General features: G+C 42.4%; 1 protein-coding gene across 2 annotated transcripts in view; it reads right to left on the bottom strand.

The window, feature by feature from the left end:
• The window catches only part of dclk1a (doublecortin-like kinase 1a), a gene marked incomplete at both ends in the record, with an annotated part of 117,484 nt that overhangs the window by 24,586 nt on the left and 65,931 nt on the right, over window positions 1–26,967 (bottom strand). For both annotated transcript variants that reach the window (XM_084074822.1, XM_084074821.1), the window contains one exon: window positions 15,116–15,210. In XM_084074822.1, the coding sequence (XP_083930948.1) occupies window positions 15,116–15,210 (95 nt within the window). The remainder of the gene's footprint in view (window positions 1–15,115; window positions 15,211–26,967) is intronic.

A 26,967-nucleotide genomic window follows, 5' to 3' on the forward strand; every position in this document is an offset into this window, starting at 1 on the left:
AGTGTAAAATCAGCCATTACGACGCCATCAAGGCACCGCCAAAATACATTTTAGTCGACTAAATCAACTGTATATTTAGTCAACTATAATCTTATGACATTTAGTCGACTAAAACTAGACTAAAAGTAAAACATTTCAGATGACTAAAATATGACTGAAACTAAACAGAACTTTATTGAAAAGACTATGATTAAATCCAAATTTGCTGTAAAAATCAACACTGCCAGAGACCAAACAGTAGAGTAGGGGTTGGCAGTGACAGGAACTATACATGAGGGGAATTGGCATAAAGAAAAGAAAGAAAGATAAATCCATTCATCCTGCATCTATACCACCATGGAGGTCCAGGAGAAATGTGTGGCAGGCAGCAGGGCCTCCGGCTCGGTGCCCGGGCGGGCGGGCGCCCCTCCGACGAACACCATTGGCAGTGTTCGCGGTGGGTGGGTTAAGCCAGCGAGGGATCGGGTCCTTGTCGCCACACTATAGCGACCCCTACGTGTTGGTCCGTCTGTTCACTCAGCAGGGATAGGAGGTGGGATCTGTGGTGGGCAACTTTGATGATGGAGAGAGAGATATATACTCACTCCAGAGGGCCACATTGCATATACTGTCTCTCCGTACTTTAACTTTTTTTCCGCCATTCTATGTCACACAAAAGTAGCAAAAATAGCCGATCTACAAGCTCAAAGCGCGTCGCGTTTTGAGCTTGTAGATCTGCAATCTTTGAATTGTAATCCAGATTCTTTTGTGCTATTTTTGAATTGGAATCCAGATTTTGTTTTGCTATTTTGGAATTGGAATCCTGAAACATTAAGTATTTAATTTCAAATGCATTCAGTCATACTTATGTTCACGAACTTTTAAACACAAATACATTAGACATTGTACATTAAGCTACTAATATAGACTGAAGTAATTAAAGCAGGCCATGTTTGCATGTTTGGAATTGTAAAAGCTGAAATCAATAATACATCAGCATTCCGATATTAACCTGCGGGCCGCATTAAGTGAATGTGGGGGCCGCATGTGGCCCCCTGGCCGCCAGTTGCCCATGTACTGCATGATCTAAGACAGGGGTCTTCAACAGGGGGTCCGGGACCCCTAGGGGGTCCTTAGAGTTACTACAGGGGGTCCGCCAAATCTTTGTGTGATATGATTTTTTGGTGTTGGGTGTAGAGGGAAAAAAGAGCAGACCAAGTAAACAAAAAAAAAGTTAAATCTGAATCACAATTTTATACAATACAGAGGGGGTCCCTGCTTCATCTCTGTCTCAGCTAGGGGGGTCCTTGGCCTGAAAACGTTGAAGACCTCTGATCTAAGAGATAGTGTTAAGCCCTCCTTCCCCTCCCCGGTGAAACTCCTCCAGTGTGAAGAGATTGGTGCGTTTGATGAGCCCCGTATTGACCCCCGTATTGATGTTGTCATCAATGTTTGTTTATTGGACATACATACATACATACATACGGACACACGGACAAAGTCAGATATAGGAGTGGTTGGCACCACTCAAAAACAGCTGGTGACACCGTGTGTGTGTGTGTGTGTGTGTATCTATCAGAAGAGACATGTGGTGGTGGTGGGCTCCCTCCACAGAACAACAGTGGGGGTTGGCAGAGACAGAGTAGTGCAGTATAGCACACGGAGAACTGGCTGAATGTGGTGGAAGCAACAGAATCCATCAGAACTGTCTCATCTCATCTCATCTAGCGAGGAGGATGGTGTCTCCACTGCCAGTGGGATATAGTTACTGGGGCAGGCAGTCGTCACACACTAATCTCCATGCTTTCTTCATCGACTAGGGATCCTGGGGAATCACAGGAACGTGCATGGTGATGACAGACCCCCTCGGGGGAAAATAAGAACTAGGATGGCGGCGGCTTGTGGGCTATCCCGATAAAGTACAAGTATAAAACGTAATTCAGTTATAGAAGCAGCGTCTGTGTCAGACTGCCAGTGGTGTAAAGTAACTAAGTACAGTACATTTACTCAAGTACTGTACTTAAGTACAATTTTGAGGTATTTTTACTTCTACTCCACTACCTCTCAGAGGTAAATATTGTACTTTTACTCCACTACAATTATTTGAAAACTTTAGTTACTATAGTTATACTTTGTAGATTTGTATTATTATTACAGATCGACAGGATTAAAACTGGAGCTTGCGGATCTGCTGGATTTTGATGCTTTTGTGTGCCTGACTCTGTGGTATGATCAATAGGGCATTAATTTACGAAAGAAATACAAAAAGTTAGAATATGGAGATAAGAGGTTTCTGCCCGACAACAACGATATGAGTCTAGTGAGTCAGACAAGCATTATGCTTACATAATAACGTTGAAGTGGCGCTCACCCTTCAGTTCTTGTCTAATAGCAATGTTTCCCGTTTTGTTTTGTGGACAGTAATAGTCACTTGTTCAAAATCTGGTTTCATGTACAAACCATGAACACCACATAAGGCATTGGTTCTCAAAGTGGGGTCCGGGGACCCCCAGGGGTACTTGAGGGGGTTCCAGGGGGTACCCAGCTAAATGATGGATAAAAACCAAATGGACCCTTATGGGTCTGTAACTCTGAGAGTGTACAAATGGAACCAAATGGACCCTAACGGGTCCATTTGGTTCCATTTGTACACTCTCAGAGTTAAATTAAGATTGATTTTACAATATAAATTGGGGTCCCAGGAATAGAAATGCCATTAAATGGGGGTCCGTAGCCCTAATGCATGTCAAACAGGGGGTCCTTGAAATGAAAATGGTTGAGAATCACTGCTAGAGAGCCGTAAAAATCTTCTTATGGGGGTCCCTGGCTTATCTTTTCAAATGGGGGTCCGCTGGCTAATAAGTGTCAATTTGGGGGTCCTTGACATGAAATAGTTTGAGAACCACTGACATAAGGAATTGAATACACAGGACCCCCAATGGACACAAGCCATAGTGCTTTCTCTGGTTAAATCCTATTAGCATTGTATTTGTATTCAACTGTACTTTCGATCGATCGATCAATCAATCAATCAAAAGTTGGTGTTACTATACTTGTGAGGACAGCAATTTCATGCCATTTTCAACATTTTTGAGTATAACTCAATCATGTTACTACAACCTAAATCTGACATGTAAATAATAGTATAATCCTAACCCCAGCATGAATTTATTCCTATAACTGGAAGCCTAACTCCCATTAATCTTGTGAGGATCACAATTTCTGTTTCTCATATTCCACTACACTTGTGGAGACACTTGGACCTCACAAGTATAGAAATACAACACACACACACGCACGCACGCACGCACGCACACACACAGGAGAAGAGGTTCCATGAGTTTCAATAAACACACACTGAAAACACTGAATGAACAATAACGTTAAAAAAAGTACACACAAAAAGAATGAATATGAATGACAGTGAATTTAATGATGACATCTTCCAACACGATGGTACATTCAGCAAGACAACAAAAACAAAACAAAACAAAACAAAACAAAGAAAACAAGCCTAGAAGAGGAGGCAGCATCACACAGGAACACCATATCTTATGTAACCTATAATACATCATATTTTGTATTTTGGTGGTGGTTTGGGAGAATTAAAAATAACTGAAACACGCATCCTCAAAATACCTGGATGATATAAAAAAAAAGTAAAAATGATGAACCATGAATGTGCATGCACGCGGCACATGCGACGCATCGGTTAGCGGCGGGTCGATATGCGGCGTGTTTTCACATTTGCAGGGTTATTGGTTATTGTTTCATTTGGCATGGCAGAGTTCTTAGTAATGAGATCGCACTGGCAAGGCCAGTTTGTTCCTGTGTACCGCTGCCATGCTTATTGGCTGGTGTTAACAGCAAGCAAAAACCAACCTGCACAACCATTTCACTGACATAAACAACACAACAAGGGAATGAGAGGAATTTACATTCGGAATGACAAAATAATACATGCTTCATACAACATGAATGAAATGAATGAAAACAATATTCACACACAATTTTTTGTTCTCTCTCACTTTCATACATACACGCGCACGCACACGCACACACACACACACACACACACACACACACACACACACACACACACACACACACACACATTTATGTTATGAATCACCCAACATAAATTACAGAATGAACAAGAGGAGCATGCAATTCAACAGACCATGGACGTGACACTTATTAATAGTTGATCAATCTTTCTATTGTTTTGCACATTAATGTGCAATTCCTCTGTTGAAATCAAGTGGAATGCACTCTGAATGGAACACTGGTAACTCGTGTACCCAAACAGGTATACTTATCCCTACTCTCAGGGACGTGCACAGATAGACTCTAGGTGGTGCTAGAGCACCTGCCCTTTGCCCTCTTGACCAGAAGTGCCCTTTTGAAAAAAAGGAAAAAAAGTTGTTGTTTTTTCAGTTTACAGCAGGGGTCTTCAACAGGGGGTCCGGGACCCCTAGGGGGTCCTTAGAGTTACTACAGGGGGTCCGCCAAATCTTTATGTGATTATGATTTTTCTTTTTACCATAACCACTCGAAACCTAGCATCCCTTTTCTCAGGAGAACTTTAGCCAAAAATAGCAGATCTACAAGCCCACAACGCCTCGCAGCGCGGGCTTGTAGATCGCCTAATTTATACTTCATTGTGCATTGTGTTGCACGCTGAAAATAGCTGATCTACAAGCTTACAACGCATCGGAGCGCAATGCGTTGTAAGCTTGTAGATCTGCCATTATCAGCTATTGGCGTACAACCAAGGATAATGAGGCTTGTACATGGTTCTTACTCTCACTCTCACACTGTCTCTCTCTCTCGTGCACACGCACACACACACACACACACACACACACACACACACACACACACACACACACACACACACACACACACACACACGCACGCACGCACGCACGCACGCACACACACACACACACACACACACACACACACACGTTGGTGTGTTATACTTGATTTATACTTTTAAATAATTGAAGATCTACAAGCTCACACGCCGTGAGCTTGTACTGTAGATCCGCCGGGTCTACAGTACAAGGGCATAAAAGCACAGGCGTACTGTACAACTACATAATAACTCAGGTTTGACTGCCTTGTGTTTTCTCACAGAGAGAAGGTAAAACATCTACACACTGGTTTTTAAAAGCTCCCAAACTATTTTATTGATGGCGCAAATATCATATCACATTTGCCTCTCATGAAGACCTATTAAGGTTAAAACGTTGCGCCATTAATACAATAGTTTGGAAGCTTTAGAACCATGTGTGTGGATGCTTTATCTTCTCTCTGATTCTTGCCTTGATGGCCTGAATACAGGTACAAGATGTGCACACAATCTCCTCTTTGAACTGTGTTTTCTCACACACACACACACACACACACACACACACACACACACACACACACACACAGACACACACCCGCCCGCCCGCCCGCCCGCCCACCCACCCACCCACCCACACACGACAGATCAGCCCCGTGAATACCAGGGGTCTTGTCTGTGCATTCAATCCACCTCTCCTCACAGAAAAATGTCAAATGGGATTATGTGTGGGTACTGCAGGTACAGGTCTGTTTATTTGTGTTTCTGATTGGGAACGGTGTTACATTAAGTGTATATTTTGCCTATCGGGTGTGTGTGTGCTTGTGCGTGTGTGTGTGTGTGTGTGTGTGTGTGTGTGTGTGTGTGTGTGTGTGTGTGTGTGTGTGTGTGTGTGTGTGTGTGTGTGTGTGTGTGTGTGTGTGTGCGCGCGTGCGTGCGTGCGTGTGTGTATGGAGGGGGGAGGCTACACATAATAATGGATATAGATCAGCCTTTTAGGCTTCTCTTGAAGTGTGTGACAGAAACTGGGTCACTGTGCAGCACTACTGTACTGCATGTACAGTACAGTATGAGATCATGTACTTCTATTAACCCATTCACAAACACTTATGTGTATAGTTTTTGAAGTAGACGAAAAAGGGAATTATTAGGATTTGATATGATTTTTATACTATATATCGTCTCTGTCCGGTGGAAAACTTACTTTTCAGGATTCAAATTCAAAAGCATCTAAAAGTAGCAGATCTACAAGCTCGTAGTCTATCTGCTACTTTTTATGCTTTTGTGTGACGCTGAAGTGTGATCAAGTAGGGGCATTTATTTTTACAAAAAACATGTCAAGAGATGATTTATGATATTGATCATATACTGTGTAGATCCTATCTATCATCTGTGTCATGTTACGTGTGTGCGCATGCACACTTGATGTGTAGATCTACGTGTGTGTGTGTGTGTGTGTGTGTGTGTGTGTGTGTGTGTGTGTGTGTGTGTGTGTGTGTGTGTGTGTGTGTGTGTGTGTGTGTGTGTGTTAAATCTTCACGAACAGCTCAGAAAATCGCAGATCAGCTTAATTTCTGACATAGCCATTAGACAGGACTATACAATAATAGGGCTAAAGTGGTTATAAGCGCTGGTCGTTCCATGAGGCTAGCTGAGTAGCTGAGCGTATATATCTAACGTGTGGGAGGAAAGGCCCCCCCTCGCCCCGCTGTGATGGATGGCCTGCATGGTGACGGTGACCTACTTCAGTGGGCTGGGAGAAGTGTCTCAAAGTGACCTTAATGTGAGTCCCGCTCCCCGTGAGGTGACGTGACGCGTCTACGTTTGCACTAGATCAGTGAATCTCAATTCAAAAGGAGCCACTTTGATGTGCATTAGGCTACGGATATAAGCTTGAAGTCGACAGCCTATTTTCGCTGCGGGACATGCTGCCATGGAAGGCATGCTGGGCTGGCTTCTATGGGATCCAAATGACTGAAATCAGTCGTGGCGACTGGATCCCTGCCTAATAAGCCTTATTTGCCTTAATACATTATAATTGCCCTCTATAACAAAAATAACTACTCAAGAGGGACAACGCCCTGTCGCAAGTTGATGATGTAATTTGTCCATGGTGTGGTTCAGTCCTATATGGACTGTATGGAATACATGTGCAAATGATATTTCAAATATTGTTTTGATGCTCATATTAAGTAAGTATTAAGCTGTTTTTTATTTGCACATGCATTCCATGCATTCCATAGGGCTGGACCACACATGGACAAATGACATCATCAACTTGCGACGGGCATTGCCCCCCTTGAGTAAAATATGAACTATTTCTAAACTAAATAAAATATGTAAGGTGTTATTAATTTAACATTTTAATTATATAAGCCAATTATAATGTATTAAGGCATATATGCGACTTACTAGCCAGGGATCCTTTTAATCCATGTGTACAAATGGAATCAAATGGAACCCGTAAAGGGTCAGATTTTTTAGACCCCGTGGGTGTTCCAGGGACCCCGACATTGAGAACCACTGGACCGGATCACAACGGAGCGTTGGAAGCATTTCTGTGGCTGTTTTGTTCACATTTATATTTCTGTTCCATTTCAAACAGACACATTTAGAGAAAAAATAGAATACAACTGCAGCCAGACGCTGTGTACTAGAAAACAGCATTCTTTACTCTCCACAATCTGCTGTCCTATTTTCAATTGTCTTTGTGTGTGTGTGTGCTTGTTGCTTTTGTGTGTGTGTGTGTGTGTGTGTGTGTGTGTGTGTGTGTGTGTGTGTGTGTGTGTGTGTGTGTGTGTGTGTGTGTGTGTGTGTGTGTGTGTGTGTGTGTGTGTGTTACACACACTACTGTGTAATTTGCATTTTGCAAGGCAACAAAACCAAGTGATACATTACGGACGCTGTGTGACTGATTCCAGTACTTCTGTTTGTGTCTGTGCGTGCGTGCATGCGTGTGCACGCCTGGTTTTGTGCATGTCTACTCCAGAAGGTGCAGAAGCAGCACAAAGCATCACGAAAAAAGAATCAGGGAACGAGATAAAAAAAAAAAACGAAAACAAACAACAGCAGTTGTAGTGAGTGAGCATCAAGGTCTGAAACTACTTTCCAAAAGAAGCTTATATACCACTCCTCTATAGGAGCGCAGACGCAAGGCTAAATCCTTCCAGCCAAGCTTAATAACCTTCTATATAGCGAGGCTGTCGGGTGGAAACCTTGTATGTCACAAACTGTTACTTTTCAGGAAATTATCATCATTATTGGATCCAACGTAATCTCTCAAGACAGATTCTATTAACACAGCACCGCCACTGCCCTAAACATGTAGTGTTGTTCTAAGTAGGAATAAACACAGAAGCACCCATGAGGAAGTGGACTGAGAAAGGGGAGGAGCCAAACCGACTTCCTGTTTCTACACCAAAAAAAGGAGGTGGTGCCCCCAGAGGCAAAAAAAACAACCTTTTTTTTTCAACCTAATGGGTACCACTTTCACTTTCAAAATTGTTTGGAAAGAGCGAAAATAGCAGATCTGAGTGACGATACATGTTGTGAACTTGTTTGTTAATCGGCTAATTTTGCTGCTTTTGTTTGACACTGTATAGCATGACAAAGTATAGGGCATTCATTTACAGAAGAAAAAAAAACTCGAAAAGTTGAAATATGGACAATGAGATACAAGGTTTCTGCTCGACTGCAGCGATAGATTAGGCAGCAGGGGAGGATCCATCCAGCGAGGCGGGGAGGGAGATTGAGCGAGAGGGCAGCACATTAAACAGAGGAAGGAAGGGAGGGGAGAGAGGAGAATCACTGAGAAGGAAAGATAGAAGAACACATAGGGGGTGGGGGTGGGGGGTGGGGGGGTGGAATGACAGTGAAATACAGCCTGTAGTGTAAAGCCTGGAGGAGTGTGGCGAGGGGAGATAATGTGGGACATGTGGCTTCTTCCCACCCCTCAGCTGTCGCGGGGCTGCCATGCAGTAACTAAACTGCAAGCTTAAGTGCGCGCACGGCACACGCGCACACACATACACACACACACACACACACACACACACACACACACACACACAAATGTGTATACACACCGAAAACCTCAAAGCCACGAGTCACATCTAACAGCCGGAGGAGAAGCACGCTCCCTTAAATTCAATAGCTTAAAGGAAGTTTGAGTTTAACTTTCTGCAGCAGCGAGCTCTCCTCAAATCGTACGACAGAGCTCGTCAACGAGAGCTCAAACAGTCAAATGCATCAGTGTTACTTTATCCATTGGTAACTCTTCTCAGAAGCGGCCGTATAGCTTAGCAGGAAAGGCCGTCTGTCTGGTAATCATATGGTCACCGGTTCACCCCCGCACCCCCCCCCCCCCCCCCCGGCTTGACCAGTGTACGTGACTAAGTGGGGTTTAAATGCTTAAAGGACGACTTCAGCCATTTTCAACCGATCATCATATAATTGGTCCTCACTAATGCTCATTGTAATATGGTAAAAAAAATTGTGTCTCAGAGGAGGGCTGTGGACAGTTCAGAAACCCGCCTACCACCAGTGACATCATCGAAACCAAGCTAATAGAAACGCGTTAATAAAAATGTAAATAAATGCCTAATGATGAAGTCATCGTGGGTGAAGTCGTCCTTTAAAATCTCTTTCTGTTCAGAAGAAGTCTCATCTTGAATCTAACGGCCTGCATTTACTAGCCCGGAATCCAGACTGATTTGCTACACTCCTCGCCACTCACAAGTGAGAAAAATAAATCTGCCGAATGAAGTGAATCAGTCTGGATTCCAGACTACGCATTTACTGCTCTACATTCATTCAGAGAGAGAGAGGGAGGGGAGTGCTGTGCATGTCTCTCTGCCTCTTTCCCTTTGCACATTCAAATGAGCCACCTTCTCAAAGCGTGACCCAGTTCCACATTACAGTACAGAGGGATGTGAAGACTCCACAGCAGTGTTGCCAAGTCTGCATTATTATAAGCCACTTTGGGCTTGTTTTATCAGTACATTTGCTTGTAAATATTGGTAGTTGCAAGTTTTTTTGGAGACTTATTTGCTTCTTACAGTAAGTGTAGTTGCTGATTTGGGCTGGCTTCCTCATGTTGTATATCAGTGGTTCTCAAACATTTTCATGTCAAGGACCTCCAAATGAATATGTAAATGTCCACGGACCCCCACAACTCCCCATCTGAAAGTATTTTGTGCCATGGACCGCCATACAAGATGTGTGTGTTTAAAATGTGTGTTAAAAAAACATTCCACCTTTTTCAAAACATTTTCTAGATTAAAAAAAAACAGGTCTACAAGCTCACACAGCTTGTAGACCGGCAATTTTCAAATAGCTGTGTGTGTGTGTGTGTGTGTGTGTCTGTGTGTGGGCATGCTAATGGTCGCCTGGTCGCTTTTTCTGGGCTTGTTTTCGTAGCCCTGACCGCATGCATTTCTTTTTGCAACACGGCAAGATCTGGCAACGCAGCTCCCCGGTCCCTGAACTGCACGGGGGAGCGATGGCAATCGCACCACCCTGTAAGAGAGCTGTGACCCGAGCTGATCTGACCCTGCCTGAACCACCCTATCACATCGGTGCAGGAGAGGCTCTGCTCTGTATTCGCCCGGGAAGCCTGGGGGATCGGGCTCCTCGATATATCCATTCATTCTGCCTGCTATAGAGCCACAGTGACATGAGACCGAAGGAGACACTATTACTAAGCAAATAGATGATTCTATTGCGGCTGCCTGCACACACACACACACACACACACACACACACACACACACACACACACACACACACACACACACACACACACACACACACACACACACACACACACACACACACACACACACACACACACACACACACACACACACACACACACACACACACACTATGCATGTGCGTGCGCCGCACAGTCGCACACGCACGCACGAGCAAGCACACACACTCACACTCTCATAAGCCAGTGCACAGATGCACATGATATCCCAATAGCCTCTACAGCCATTTCTTTATCGCATCAAACTATCTGGCCTTTTATTTGTTAAAACTAACACAAAATGTCCAATACAGACAATTAAATAAATACGAATATATACAGAAATCTTTGAAAATAATACTTTGGATACTGAAAATATTTTTCCGCCCCACTATGAATGTATTTTCGGTGGTTTTGGTATGACTAATGTGACCTTGTATAACACCCGAATACCGCAGGCGAAAAGCTTTCATATGAAGTGTGAAAAGGTTTTCGAAAGCCTGACATGTTTGATTAACTGGTCTGTGCACGAGAGGCTTTGTACTTTAAGTGTGTCAGTGTATGTTCACATCGTCTCTGTCGGGAGGAAACCTCATACGTCCCAAAAAGTTCCTTTTTAGGATAAAAAAAAAATGGCAAAAGTAAATGTACAAGCTCGCCACGTTTCGAGCTTACGGCTCTGCTACTTTTGATGCTTTTGTGTGACACAGTAGTATGATCAAGTAGGGTGTTAATTTACGAAAAAACACAAAAGCGTAAAATATGGAGATAAGAGGCTTCTGCCCGACAACAACGATATACTGTGTGTGTGTGTGTGTGTGTGTGTGTGTGTGTGTGTGTGTGTGTGTGTGTGTGTGTGTGTGTGTGTGTACGTGCCAGGCAAAGCAGAAGCCGGCTTAGAGCATCAACAACTTAAAGAGCCGCTGTGAGAATGTCTCGTTAGGATTGAGGTTGATCTGACGGGCTAACCGTCATTACTGCCAACGACTGGATTAATACCAGCAGTGCTTTCATCTCACGAACGCATGCACGCACAAAAGCACAAACACACACACACACACACACACACGCACGCACGCACACGCTGATGTTACTATATTTGTGAGGGCTTTTTTTGGGGGGGGGTGGACATTTTTAACACTGAGTTACACTTAGTTGCACGCCAGTGTTGTATAACTAAGCTTTTGCTGAAAATAGCCAAATCGACAAGCTTGCAACTCGCAGCTTGTCGATCGGCTGCCTATTTTCGGCGAAAGCCTTCCCCACAATAACAGAAAACTGAAAATACACTAGTATAGAGCCCTGAGGGACTCCGGTCAACCATATAGGGTCAACCCTAACCTCCAAATGCCAAATTCTAACCTGAATGTAAAACCTAACTCTAAAAACCTTAACAAAACATCCATTTCTCTTGTGAAGACCAGGAAAATAGTCCTCACAATGTTTATATCTCAATTTCGACTATACTTGTGGGGACAATTGACATTTAAATTGGACTGAAATTTATTCAGAGGCAGTAACAGAGGAAGCGAGCACCCAGCACTGTCGCTATTAACATCCAATTGCCTGGGCAGGTGATACATTCTAATGAGGCGCGCGCACACACACACACACACACACACACACACACACACACACACACACACACACACACACACACACACACACACACACACACACACACACACACACACACACACACACACACACACACACACACACACACACACACACCATCTCTATATTGTCATGTTTGAGTTGCATGCTCCTTCTTGGACAACCTGAGTGCAGTGGGTGTTAATCATCTCTACAGCAGTGGTTCTCAACCTTTTCAGGCCGTGACCCCCCAAAAGAATCATATTTGAACTGGGGACCCCCCCAAAATAATCATATTTGAACTGGGGACCCAACACCCTGGCAGTTTTTGTAGTATAGTTTGTTGATTACTTTTGCTGCAGTAATGGCCTTTTTTTCTTCTTTCTTGTTTTTTCTTTTTTGTTGAGGTATTAAAAAGGTCGTAAAAGTCCTTAAATTGTCACTTCACTGTCATCTGGGGACCCCCTCCCCAAAAATCATGTGGGGAACCCCCTAGGGGTCCCGACCCACAAGTTGAGAACCACTGATTACTACAGTGAACAACATTACAGTGTATCTGCTCTCCAGATCTCCCATCATGTAAAACCAATGGTAAAAACACACCTCACATCTTATCATTTCCATGGGACTTCCTGACTTCAATAAAAGGAGAAATACTAATTTGAGATGAAAACTGCACCGTGGGACCTCATTCTCGCCTGTCCCGTTTGATCAAACAAACAACAAAAAAAAAAAACATAGAAACAAAACGGTGGAATTGGGGTAAAACACACAACATGATGACCCTCTGTCAGGCTGCTTTTCAATTAATAATCACTGATCAGATCATCCGATTATTAATGTAATTTATCGATATTATAATATAAAATACATTTTCAAATTGTTACTGTATTACTGTGAATTAATAACAAGTAAAAACAAAAAAGAAGGATTCTATGCCAATAAATTGTATCAAATGCTGTTGTTTCGAAGGTAATGTAAACTTGTTTTTGTGTGTACAGTTTTGACAAGATAGCAAGATAGATTTTGAAGAACTATCTTCTATTTAAAGTCAACATGAGAGCCAATGCTGACTGACTGGAGGAAGATACACCACCGTGTTTCATTATGTCGCCTAATGATGACATCATCACCCGCTGCCTCGCTACCGACGGCAGCTACACTGTGAAATCTTGAGTGTTAGTTTAACTCTGAGAGTGTACATAAGCAACCAAATGCACCTGTTAACGGTCCCAATGTATGCTTTGCATGTCGAATGTTGTGTCGCACGACGATAGTGAACGACCAATATGTGTCGTGTTGAAAATGAGGGTGTTGCGTGTAAAAATGTACGGTCACGGACCCTTCATAAAGCGTCACACACTCTGATTGATTAGGAGGACAAAGAAAGCTCAGTTATCAACACGGAGATGCACGAGACCATGTTCACTTTCTTGTTTGTTGTCGGCCAGTCAGTACGAATGCTCAAAATTCACAACATCGTGAGAAGCGTAGTGCGACAAGTCACTCGACACTCGGCGCTCAAAGCATGCATTTTTGAGTGTGTACAAATGGAACCATACGGACGCGAGTTAAATTAACACTCAAGGTATTATAGTGCAGAGAACTCTGTTAGAGCATTAAGAGTGAAAGGGTAAAATAACCAAAATATTCACAAAGTCTAAAAAACTAAACAAAACAAAAAAAAAACAGGTACAAATTTGGGTGCCATTTGAGGATCCTAACATGAGCCTGCCATTTCCAGAACCCCCCGGAGAAGCGGTGTGTCAGGTCAGGTCAGAGGTCAGACCCCTCCCCCTTCTGAGACACTAAAGGATGATGGAATTTGCAGTTTCTCCATATTGTTCTAGGGTGGGGGGGGGGGCGGGGGGGGGGGGCTTTAAGATGCGATCAGCCTATGCTCAGTCACTGGCTTGTCCATTTCCTGAGAACATAGAAGGTTTTTGTTACACAATGTTGTGTGGGCTGCGAGTGTGTGTGTGTGTGTGTGTGTGTGTGTGTGTGTGTGTGTGTGTGTGTGTGTGTGTGTGTGTGTGTGTGCGCGCGCACAGCTTAGAGGAAGCCTCACTAGCTAGGCTACAAATTACAGACAAACTTTTATTTATCTTTGGTAACCCAGGGCTCGTGCACATGTTGGTTGTGAGGGGCCTTCAAAAGGAGGGCCAAGCAATTAGCAAGGTACTGCACATACTGTAGGAAGCCGCTCAATATGGAGGAGGCGTTGTTTCCTTTATCCATGATTGCAGTGGTGGAAAGTAACTAAGTACATTTACTTAAGTACTGTACTTAAGTACAATTTTGAGGTATTTGTACTTTACTTGAGTATTTCCAATTTCCAATACTTTTACTTCTACTCCACTACATCTCAGAGGGAAATATTGTACTTTTACTCCACTACAATTACTTGAAAACTTTAGTTTCTAGTTACTTTTCAGATATCAATTATGATATTACGAAACATACATTAACCACTTTAGCCCTAGTCTATACCTAGGCTATTTGAAAATAGCAGATCTACAAGCTCACAACGCGTCGCATCGCGACGCGTTGTGAGCTTGTAGATCGGCTATTTTCAAACATTTTTGTACTTTTACTTTTGGTACTTTAAGTACATTTTGATGCCAATACTTCTGTACTTTTACTCAAGTAATTCAGAATTCCGGACTTTTACTTGTAACAGAGTACTTCTACAGTGCAGTATTGGTACTTTTACTTAAGTAAAATATTTGAGTACTTTTTCCACCACTGCATGATTGTTATCTGCGTCTGACAAGTATGTCAACTGTGTTCTGTAGTAACAATGCTCTGCCGTCTAGGCATTTTGTAACCGGCCGTTTTCTTATTGTCTGACAGCACTGGCAGTGCTTATGTCCTTGGTACAAGGCATTCCTGGTACACCTCTGTTTATGTGGACATAAATAACTATGTCTTACCTTGCGTCGACTGAGGCTCTCCGGGCTGATTGGAGAGGGGCTGGGTGACTTCCCCGAATGAGGGGTGGATGTCTGACTGACAGCTGTCCCATTCACTACAGAGAGAGAGAAAGAGAGAGAGGTGTTAGCAGTGGTGGAAAAAGTACTCAAATGTTTTACTTGAGTGTACTCCGTTACAAGTAAAAGTCCGGAATTAAAACTTTACTTAAGTAAAAGTACAAAAGTATTGGTATCCAAATGTACTTAAAGTACCAAAAGTAAAAGTACTAAAATGTTTGAAAATAGCAGAGCTTGTAGATCGGCCATTTTCAAATAGCCTATTTATAAAATAGGGTTAAAGTGGTTAATGTATGTTTCATAATATCATAACTTACATCTGAAAAGTAACTAGTAACTAAAGTTTTCAAATAAATGTAGTGGAGTAAAAGTACAATATTTCTCTCTGAGATGTAGTGGAGTAGAAGTAAAAGTATTGGAAATTGGAAATACTCAAGTAAAGTACAAATCTCAAAATTGTACTTAAGTACAGTACTTGAGTAAACGTACTTAGTTACTTTCCACCACTGATAAAGTATATATCGTTGCTGTTGGTTGGAAACCTTGTATGTCCAAAACTGTTCCCTTTTTATTCTAACTTTAAAAACATAAAAGAAAATGCGAGGTGATGCGTTGTGAGCTTGTAGATCAGCTATTTTCAGCACCTTTGTAGCGATACTCTTGTATGACGCATAACTTCTTTTTTTTGTAATGAAATACAGAGAATTGGAGATACAACGCTATTTTGGCTGTGTCGGTCGTGTCTGGCAGAAGCCCACACGTTGGCCCGCCCTCGGCGTTCATCCATCTCCACATGAATGAGGAAGAGGAGGAGGAGGAGGAGGAGGGAGGCGAGAGGAAGGCGGCCGGGACAAAGATAAGAAACATGAGCGAGAGAGACTGAGGAGAAAGGCTTTGAAACGCTCATCACTGCAGTTTTTTTTAGCCAAAAGCTGAATTCACCACCATGGCTGTTTCAGAAATTTATCCCCATGTAACGCACGACCCGACTCAGTTCAGTCCCAGTCCCTCCCTGGTAGGTTAGCACAGTGGTTCTCAAACTTTTTCATGTCAAGGACCCCCAAATTGACACTTATTAGCCCGCGGACCCCCATTTGAAAAGATAAGCCAGGGACCCCCATAAGAGAAGATTTTTACTGCTCTCTAGCAGTGATTCTCATCCATTTTAATTTCAAGGACCCCCAGTTTCACTTTGAGAACCAATGGGTTAGCAGATGTGAGCGGCGGCATTATCAGCGATTCTCACCATATCAAACCAAGGAGTTTGATATCGTTGCTGTGGGGCAGAAACCTCTTATATATTTTAACTTTTTGTGTTTTTTTTTCGTCACACAAAAGTATCAAAAGTAGTCAGACAAAGCTTCTGTAGATCTGCTATTTGCACCACAATTTGTTGACAATTTTGGTGAGCATTTAATGTTCGCCCCCACAATAGGGATGCTAGGTTTCATGTGGTTAAAGGTAGGGTAAGTGATTTTCTTTGGTTAAAACAAGTGTTAAAAAACTCTATATTCTGATAGTACTCATTGCTATACAGTGTTTGTTCAGTAACATGAGTAAACAGAAAATGCATTTTCAGGTAAGGACACCAATTTGATCCAATCAGGAATGGATAGAGAACTCAGTCAGGATACAGATTAAACAAGTGAAATTGGAAGTGATGACACAAAGAAATGAGCAGACACAATTGGAACTGGCACACTATAAAAATGACGCTGATAAATGGGTACTCTCTCCTGATTGGCTGAAATGTTGTTACCTACCTGAAAATATTTTCTGTTTATTAAAGAGCTGGAGAGAGACATGTAGAAACTCCTGTTACTGAACAAACACTCTATAGCAATGATTACTATCATAATCTAGTGCTTTAACCTTTTAACAAAAAAACATTTTGTTTTAACCACAACACACACCAAGATGTCCCTCCTTCCACCCTAGTTCCTCTGTTCAACACCACAGAGTCGACCACACATTACATTGATCTACTTTTACAGCTGCGGTTCTGCCGTGCGCAGTGAGCAGAGCGCACGCGCACGCGCACACACACACACACACACACAGCGACATAACCTTGTTACGCAAAAGCATTCTAATTAATCAACACTGCACCACGTCAGTGAAGCATGCACTTCACAACCCTGTGTGTGTGTGTGTGTGTGTGTGTGTGTGTGTGTGTGTGTGTGTGTGTGTGTGTGTGTGTGTGTGTGTGTGTGTGTGTGTGTGTGTGTGTGTGTGTGTGTGTGTGTTCGTTGTTCAAGAGTGTGTGTGTCATGAGCCAGTCTCAAATGAGCTGCCAAAAGCCTGGGAGGCAACGGGAAATAATTAATTAATAATTTTGAAAAAAAAGAAGGAAACAGGAACTAGACATCAGCTGGCTTGAACACTCGACTTCACTGGAAACGAGTGACGTCCAACTCCCATACTGGGCCACAGCATGTCTCTGAACTGAATGGAGCTTTATTTTGTTTGATAACTTTGATAATTACATCGAACATATATCAAAATGCACTGCGAAAACCAGTGGTGTAAAGTAACTAAGTACATGTACTCAAGTACCGTCCTTAAGTACAATTTTGAGGTATCTTTTACTTTACTGGAGTATTTCCAATCTTCAGTACTTTTACTTCTACTCCACTACACAGAGGCAAATGCTGTCATTAACAGAGACCCGAGTAGTGACCGAAAAGTGTGTTTCAGTTCACTATACATAGTCCAGTTCATAGAACTTCCTATATACGGAATTGGGGTGAGAGAATGAGTGAGTGATGTCGGACACAGCCTAATGTGTCTCTGATATCTTTGCTGTCGGGTGCAAACCTCATACTGTGTGTCCCAAACTGTTACTTTTCAGGATTCAAATTAAAAAAATGCTAAATAGTGCAGCGCTATGAGTTTATAGATCTGCTATTTTCTTTTAAACGTGATTTTTTTAAATGTATTTTACTTTTTTTGTGACACAAAGTGGTGACGTAGGACATTCATTTACAAAAAAACATGGAGAATTTCTGCCCGACAGCAACGATATACAGTGCGATGTGGGGGTCACAGCTCAAGGTCATAGTGGAGCCATGTAGCACCACTATGCACACACCTCTATGTTCTATATTATGTTTTTAATGGTTTCGTTCAACTCTCTGTCGTATTAATAACGTTTCCCTCACAAAAGGTCATTAATCTCAGCTGGATTTCCTGGTTAAATAAAACAACAGAAGAGTGTACGGGTGCATTTGGTTCCATTTGAACACCGACTTCACTGTGTACTAAGCATAGAATGATAAATCTTTGGTGTCTTTCATCTCATCTCACACACAGCAAAACAACCTTACACAATCTATACAATGACGTTACCGTACAACAATTACACTCCCAAGAACATCATGGTTTTGCTGAATATTAATGGCAGCTTTGCTTTTTTTTATCGTAGCCTGGTGACCACCTCCTGGCTCACCTCCACAGAGTTAATTGGCTCGTTAAGTGAGGTGACTGTTCTGTGACTAATTACACAGTTTATTAATTATGCATGCAAACATAATGTGCTTCCTCAAGGGCCGGCCCCACTTGAAGATACTGACAGCATCCGCGGTCCACCCATCTGACCACTTAACAAAGCTGCCGTGTTAAAGGGATAGTAATTCAAGTCACCCGATAGAGACTTGAATTATTAAAAATTGAATTATTTTTTGTTTTTGTCGCATTCCTAAGCCAATAATTTGATGACCAGTGGACCGGTAGGCAGCGGTTCCGGTAGGAGACACAGGAGACTCTTTGTGTCTCCTACCGGAACCGCTGCCGGTCATCAAATTATTGGCTTAGGAATGCGACAAAAACAAAAAAAATATCCTTTAAGTGGCCCTAGACGGTCAGTAACTTTGCAAGTGTACAAAATGGCAGAGCTGAGGATTTTACAGTGTAGATTAAAGGGGTCCCCATGCAGAGATTGAACAAAAAATCAATCAAATGGAGGGTCTGACTTCTGACCTGTGGCTTAATGCATAATCAAACTCGGGGGTCCTTGAAATTAACCATTTAAACCCCCAGCCGCGTCTGAATTCTAGGGGAAATCTCTTGCGGGAAAAACAGCCGATCTACAAGCTCACAACGCATCGTGTTGTTGTAGATCGGCTATTTCCAGCGAACACATTTAATGTAGACAAAACAACAGAAAACAGAAAAAGACACTGGCGTAGAGCCCTGAGGGACAACTGGGTTTAAGTGGTGAAAAAAGGTTGAGAGCGAGCGAGCCCCTGACATTTTCCGCCTTGGCGCCCAAACTGTGGAACGAGCTTCCACCCCATGCTAAGAGCGTCTCAAACCCTGCCTGTGTTTAAATCACGTTTGAAAACTCACTTTGTACTCCTTGGCGTTCGAAAATTCAGACTGAGAGTTGCTGTTTCCACCAGGCATTGTGTCTATATGTTCCCCTGTTTATTGTGTGTTGTTTTTGCTCTTGTATATTTTAGTATTTCTTTTTGTTACTGAGTGTACAGCACTTTGGTTCAAACTGTTGTTTTAACCCATTAAGACCAGAGGCCGATTGTAAAATTCTAAATCCAAACAGTATTTTTTTTTTTTATGTAAAAAATATTTTTTCACGATTTTTCAAAAATAGCAGCTATACAAGCTCATAGCGCGGCACTCTGTGCGGCACTCTGTGCCGCGCTATGAGCTTGTATATCTGCTATTTTTGAATAGCCAAAGAAAAAAATCTTAAAATGACACAGATGCGTTCCCGGTCTTAATGGGTTAAATGTGCACTTTAAATAAAGTGGATTGGATTGGATGGCACGGACATAGGACATGCACACACCATGCAGGTGGGAACATTCTCATTCTACTGCTCTGCCACCAAAATGTGGAATGCCCTGACATCATCCATTAAAGGATGTGAATCACTGCTTTCACTCAAAACTGGCCTGAAAAAAACATCTATTAGGAGACCACAAGGGGAGGTAAATGTCATCTTCCCATCTCTTTTGTAGGCCCTACATATAGCGTTTGCATTCGTTGATGACATGTATTACTGTGTACATTTTGTATGCTATGTTGATGAATTGAATAGCCAACATAGGACCACAATGGATAAATAAATAAATAAGATATCCTATAAAAGGCTATTATAGGCTATTTAAAAAATACGTGAACAGCATTGCAGGTGTTTGCAGGCAGAATAGCATCTTGTCTGTGATATAATCAGAAATCAATATTTCATTGTATTCAATCGACAGAAAGACAATGAAATGACTGGACACTGAATCAATGCAGCTTTGGTCGAGTGTAAACACCAGAATACACATGTCTCTTCCATGTTCTACAGTTAGTTTTTCTTTCTTAGCCTATAACACAATTGAGTTGGATAAATGAAGCCTAGTTGTAAAGGTGATCAGTAATATTTTACCTATAGGCAATATTTGACAAAAGATGAATCTTTCCCACATTAATCTTTTGTCAAATAACAACCTAGATAGTTTAGGTTATAGGTTAACAGTTAATTTGGGACACTATAGGCTTTGTAGCCCTAATAGGCTGTTAGTCTAAAGATTCATAAACCAATAAAACATTATAACCTTATGGACGTCAGATTGCTTTATTCCCGTCTGTCAAGATCAAGCAACTTTCGAAATGATTCAAGACGCACAGTGACAATAAGCGCGCACACACACAGACACAGACACACACAGACACACAGACACACAGACACACACACACACACACACACACACACACACACACACACACACACAAAACAAACAAAATAACCAGCCATGACATCATACGATTCACACACAGCAGCAACTCGCCATGATATATTAAAAATTAAGTTATTTTTGCCCGTAGGTGATATGTCTGGTGATGTCATTACATTGGCTCTAATCTCAGATTAATCAAATTCCAACCAGATCACTGATGAACAACATACCCTTAGAGTTAGGCAACACAACAATAAAACGTACAATAGCACATTGTCAATTAACATTTGCGTCCAAAACATATATATATATATATTTTTTTTTTTTCAAAAAACATATAAAGCTTGCACTATTGGCAAACAATCATAGATCCATAGCAATTTTCAAATAACACAGAGGCTCACAGTAGCCTATAAAAACAGTCATAAACATTATGGGGACAACTTCAGCTCATTGCCAGAAATAATGTTTTTTTATCCCACGATTTTTGTAACCCATTTTTTTGTAACCCATTTTTTCACCCAGTGCCAATTAAGAACTGATTTTCAAGCAATAACGGGGTTAGTAGCCTAGACAACGGAGTGTAAATTTGTCTAAATCATTCGTCAACTGAGAGTCGAATTTAGGCTAAATAAAGAACTGTCTTTTAATTCCTACCTTCAATTTCTTCCAGCATGATGGTGGAATAAAAAAAACACAGTGTTATTCCAAAGGCAAAAAATAGCAACGGGGGGTTTGAATAGGAAGGAATAATAAGGTCTCGATGGCGCGCCTCTATCGCTCTACTCGGTGTGTTCGTTGGTGCTGATGATAGTATAATGTCATGTAATGTATGATGGAGTCAGACTGAATGCCTGCTATAGTGATCCATCCGCCGCTCATAGGCTACAGATGCTGCGTGCGCAAACTGTGACGCGCACCGGGGAACAGCGTGCTCTCCGTCTATGTTTCAACTGCAGCTGATCTGAGGGAGCTGGTGGAGAGATGGAGAGAGAGAGAGGAGGGATGAGAGAGAAAGGGGGAGGGGGTGAGAGAGAGAGGGGGGGAGGAGAGAGCACGCAAGCGAATGAGAGAGAGAAGAAAGAGGGAATGAAAGAGACGGAGAGAGAGAGAGAGAGAGCAGTAGGTCTGCAGAGAGGTATACATATGACATGAGTTTAGTCTGTTTTTGTTCTGACCTTGTTTTTGTGTTTAAATGTCACAGAAGTAGACTATAATGAACTGCTATAACAAGAAGCTGTTTTACATGAACACAATAGTAGCTGCTGGAAACGTTTCTCTCCGCATGACTGGAACGATTATTATTAATATAATATAGCATGACAATACTATTATTATTGTTGGTGGGGTGGTTTTATCGTTGTTGTAAGCAAATATATTTGGTGATTTGAGCCTGCGCCCCACACACACACACACACACACACACACACACACACACACACACACACACACACACACACACACACACACACACACACACACACACACACACACACGCACACACACACACACAGTTGTATGAAGCAGTTTGTGGCAGAAACAGAGTGAGATGCTGTCCTGTGATAACAAACGATGCTGAGACCACACCATCAGACTGATCCTCACCTCAATTTCACTGACAGAACTCATCCCAGCAGAGCAGGGAGACAGATGGACAGACAGACAGAGCAGGGAGACAGATGGACAGACAACACCTAGCGAACAAATATGTTCTTCTCACATTAGTTCACTGCAGTGCACATCATGTGCACATGTAGAAACAGTGTGCACGTCATGTGCACGTGTAGAAACAGTGTGCACGTCATGAGCATGTGTAGAAACAGTGTGCACGTCATGAGCATGTGTAGAAACAGTGTGCACGTCATGTGCACGTGTGCAAACAGTGTGCACGTCATCATGTGCATGTGTGGAAACAGTGTGCACGTCGTGTGCACGTCATGTGCACGTGTGAAAACAGTGTGCACGTCATGTGCATGTGTAGAAATAGTGTGCACGTCTTGTGCACGTGTAGAAACAAACAGCCTCTGTGTGTTGGTATAAGAGCAATAAACACTTTGTAACAAACAGCCTCCATGTGTGCTGGTGTGAGAGCAACACTTTGAGCCTGTCATGCACGCACGCGCGCGCGCACGCACGCACGCACGCACGCACGCACACACACACACACACACACACACACACACACACACACACACACACACACACACACACACACACACACACACACACACACACACACACACACACACACACACACACACACACACACACACACACACACACACACACACACACACGTACAGTACGTGTATCAAACCTTGCCTTGCAGTGAAAAAGGAGGTATGGAAAGCTGTGTCTGTCTGTTGTTCTTGGTTCTGTGATCTCAGCTGCTTGTGTTGTCTGTCTTGTGGAGGACAATGACGACACTCATTGTCATTGTTCTCACTCACTCACTCAATTCAATGTTCAATTCAAAGGGGCTATTTTGTCATGAGGAAACATACGTTTACATTGCCAAAGCAAAGGTGGAACAAAACAATCAAAGCATAACAATGTATGCACAATAAAGAAATATGTAAACAGAGCTGTGATACATTGCAACTCAGAAAAAACTATCACTCACTCACTCACTCCCTTTGACCTGACCTAATATACACTTTATCCCTGTGTGAACTCGGTAGGTACATATCCTCCAGGTCTCATCTCCTGAACTGAAGACAGCATCTATGTAGCATCTACATCCAGGAGTCTCGGGGGCGCCGATGGCCGAAGACGCATACCACATACAGCCTCTGACAGCGAGCCACGAGTTCGATTCCCGAGCCCGACGTCCTTTGCTGCGTGTCACTCCCCATCTCTCTCCTCGTTTCCTGTCACTCTCTACATTGTACTATCAAAAAATAAAAGGCAGAAAAGCCCCCCCAAACAATCCAGGAGTCTATGTCTGTCCTTCACGACATATCCATAACCGCTCATCTGACCTTTAGGGCTGTCACGGTCATGACATTTTAGTTGATGACTAATAGGCTCTATGCACAGCAGCCATATTATCACTTCTTTCACAGGTGTTACCAATGACACTAATGAAGGCTCTGTTCCATTTAGTCTAGCACAGTGGTTTCCACGACCCCCATAACTCTGAGTGTACAAATGGAACCAAATGGACCCTTACGGGTCCATTTGGTTCCATTTGTACACTCTCAGAGTTACACACCCGTAAGGGTCCATTTGGTTCCATGAATCATTTGAGAAGCAAGGTTTTCTATTTAACCCATTAAGAGCATCAGTCATTTTAGATTTTAACCATTTTAACCATTATTTTATACTTCTATCTACTATCTGCTATTCTAAAATAGCAGATATACAAGCTCATAGCGTGGCACTGAGCCTATGGATCTGCTATTTTGTTTTTAATCTTGAAACTTTGTGCAAATCTTTGAATATGTATTTTTTTAAGCGAACATTTGTAAAATATTTGGTTCCAGGGACCTCCAGAAGCAAAGATTTGAGTTGAAGATGTTGTTTAAAAAAATTCGAAGATTTGCACAAAATGTTCAAGATTTTTCTAAATTAGCAGATATACTAGCTCATATGAGCTTGTATATCTGCTATTTTTGAAACGCCCGAAGTATAAAATAATGGTTATAACTCAAATCTAGAATGACACAGATGCGTTCCCGGATTGAATGGGTTAATTGCGAACGCGGAAGGAGGCGCGCCGAAGGCGTGCCTCCGCCCAAGTGGAGCTTACTATGAAAGTCTGCTCGGCTTGTGTGTGTGTCTGTGTGCAGTGCACTGCCTGGGTGCGGCCAACAGAGTGTGCCAGAGTGCAGCTACAGTCAAAACACACACAAAGTCTGTAAATATACAATATTTTCGAGCTGCGTTCGCTTACAGCGTTCGCGCGTCTTACTTGTGTATGTATACTGTGTTTGCGTGTATTTTATATCGTTTTTTTCCCTCCCTTTCTTTTGTGTGTTGTATACCGATGGACCGACTCCAAGGGTCTGATGGTCTACTAGTGGTCAAACTGATTGCTTTTGGTCATTCTGCCTAGCCAACAAAAAAAAACACAAAGAAAAAAAGAGTGTCACTGACAGACTCTGTACAACTCTTTGAATAAAGAAATAAAAGAAAAAGGAAAAAAAGAAAGACATGACTCCAAAAGGCCCGTATGGCCTCTCAGGACACTGTACTAGTGCCCTGGTTCTCAAAGTGGGGTCCGGGTACCCCCAGGGGTCCTAAAGGAGGTGCCAGGGCATACCCAGAAAAACGAGGGACTGTTTTAAACGCTTGCCCCCTTGCATTTTTCGGCTATTTAAAAATAGCTGATCTACAAACGGTACAAGCACACAACACATTCACAGAGTAGACATTCGAGCCTGTTAGATCAGCTATTGATCATTCAATCATTTTGAAAAAGGTTCAGAAATCTTCCGTTATTGGAGTCCCTGGCACAAAATCTTTTCAGATGGGTTCTGCGGTGTAATACATAATCTTTTTGAGAATGTTTGAGAACTAGTGTAATAATAAAGCTCAATCTTACTAAAGGAAAAAAGATAAGACTTCCACAGAGAAGAGTGGGAATTGAGGACATGAAATTAACTTTTTTTTGGAAATCAACCTTTTCACAGCACATTCGCACAGCAGACACGGAGATGATCTTTGATAATTAGTTCATTTCTATTCATGATGCAAACTCTTACCAAGAGCTTCAGGGATTTCTAACACTTCTTCATTTTGATTGAAACTGTATCTCTTTCATCCACCTCACTAGTCATGTCCTGACTGAACTCTCAGCTGCCACGTTGTTTTTTCAGTAAGGTTTGCTTGATAGAAAGGCAACCGAAGGCTTTAAGACTGAAAAGAGATTGAATTGAAGGGATGTCATGCCGGCTGTAGAGTAGATTACTTGATTACTTGATTTGGGGTAATTGGGTCATGGTTTTCAGCCATTTACAACATTTTGTTAAAGGTAGGAGTGATATTGTTTCATTAAAATAAGTGTTAAATAGCTCTATATTCTGATAGTACACATTGTACTGTGTACTGTATACTGTAGAGTGTTCGTTCAGTAACAGGGGTCTCCCCGTCTCTACAGCTACATTTTCAGGTCGGATACCAATTTTATCCAATCAGGAAAGAGAACTCAGGACACAGGATAAACACGTTCGGTCTAGTCGGTGTAGGGACGGGTTCGGACTCTAATTTTCACCCGACAGTAATGAAATACAATGAAATACAAGCAAAAACACATACTGTATTACACCTTGATACAAACACAAATAAAACAGCTACAGACCTCAGTTTTTATTGTCTGAAGTACACTTTTAAAATCACCCAAAGGGATTAAGTGCTCCGGTTTAATGTCTTTGTGGAACTGATGCCAACAGGACTAACTATAGACCATAAAAACTAAAAGCCATCTTCCCAAATTCTGTGGATTTTTTACAGCATGGGCCAATAATGCCCAAATATGTTTGAGGCTGGTATTCATTTTTATTCTAAACATATGAGAGAGAGAGAGAGAGAGAGACAGACAGACAGACAGACAGACAGACAGACAGACAGACAGACAGACAGACAGACAGACAGACAGACAGAGAGAGAGAGAGAGAGAGAGAGAGAGAGAGAGAGAGAGAGCGAGGGGCAGAGCCATGTGCAGACTGGATGTGTCCAGGGATTTGGTTTTGGTTTGGCATGAATTAAATGGTAAATGGTAAATGGTGTATATGTGCCTTTCTATCCACAGTGCATTACATTCACACACACATTCAGCAGAGGAAACCATGCAAGGCACCAACCTGCTCCTCGGAGGCATTTAGGGGTTCAATGTCTTGCTCAAGGACACGTCGACACTAACTCAGTGGGAGCCGGGGATGGAACTAAGAACTTTCCATTTCCCAAGCGACTGCTCTACACTGGGCCACTGCCCCCCCCCCCCCCCCCCTCTTTAAGCCCCCAGCTTAGGAATACAAGGGCGTTTGAATGCCTGTACAGACTGAGACTCAATTTCACGGACAAATAGTAAGCTGTGTATCTTTCTTTTTTTGTAACATTATTTGTTTTCACTGTCCCAAGGCAATTGTCCCAAGTCGCTTCTTGCTA

This window comes from Gymnoscopelus microlampas, assembly GCF_963454915.1.
Source record: "Gymnoscopelus microlampas genome assembly, chromosome: 12".
NCBI classification, from domain to species: domain Eukaryota; kingdom Metazoa; phylum Chordata; class Actinopteri; order Myctophiformes; family Myctophidae; genus Gymnoscopelus; species Gymnoscopelus microlampas.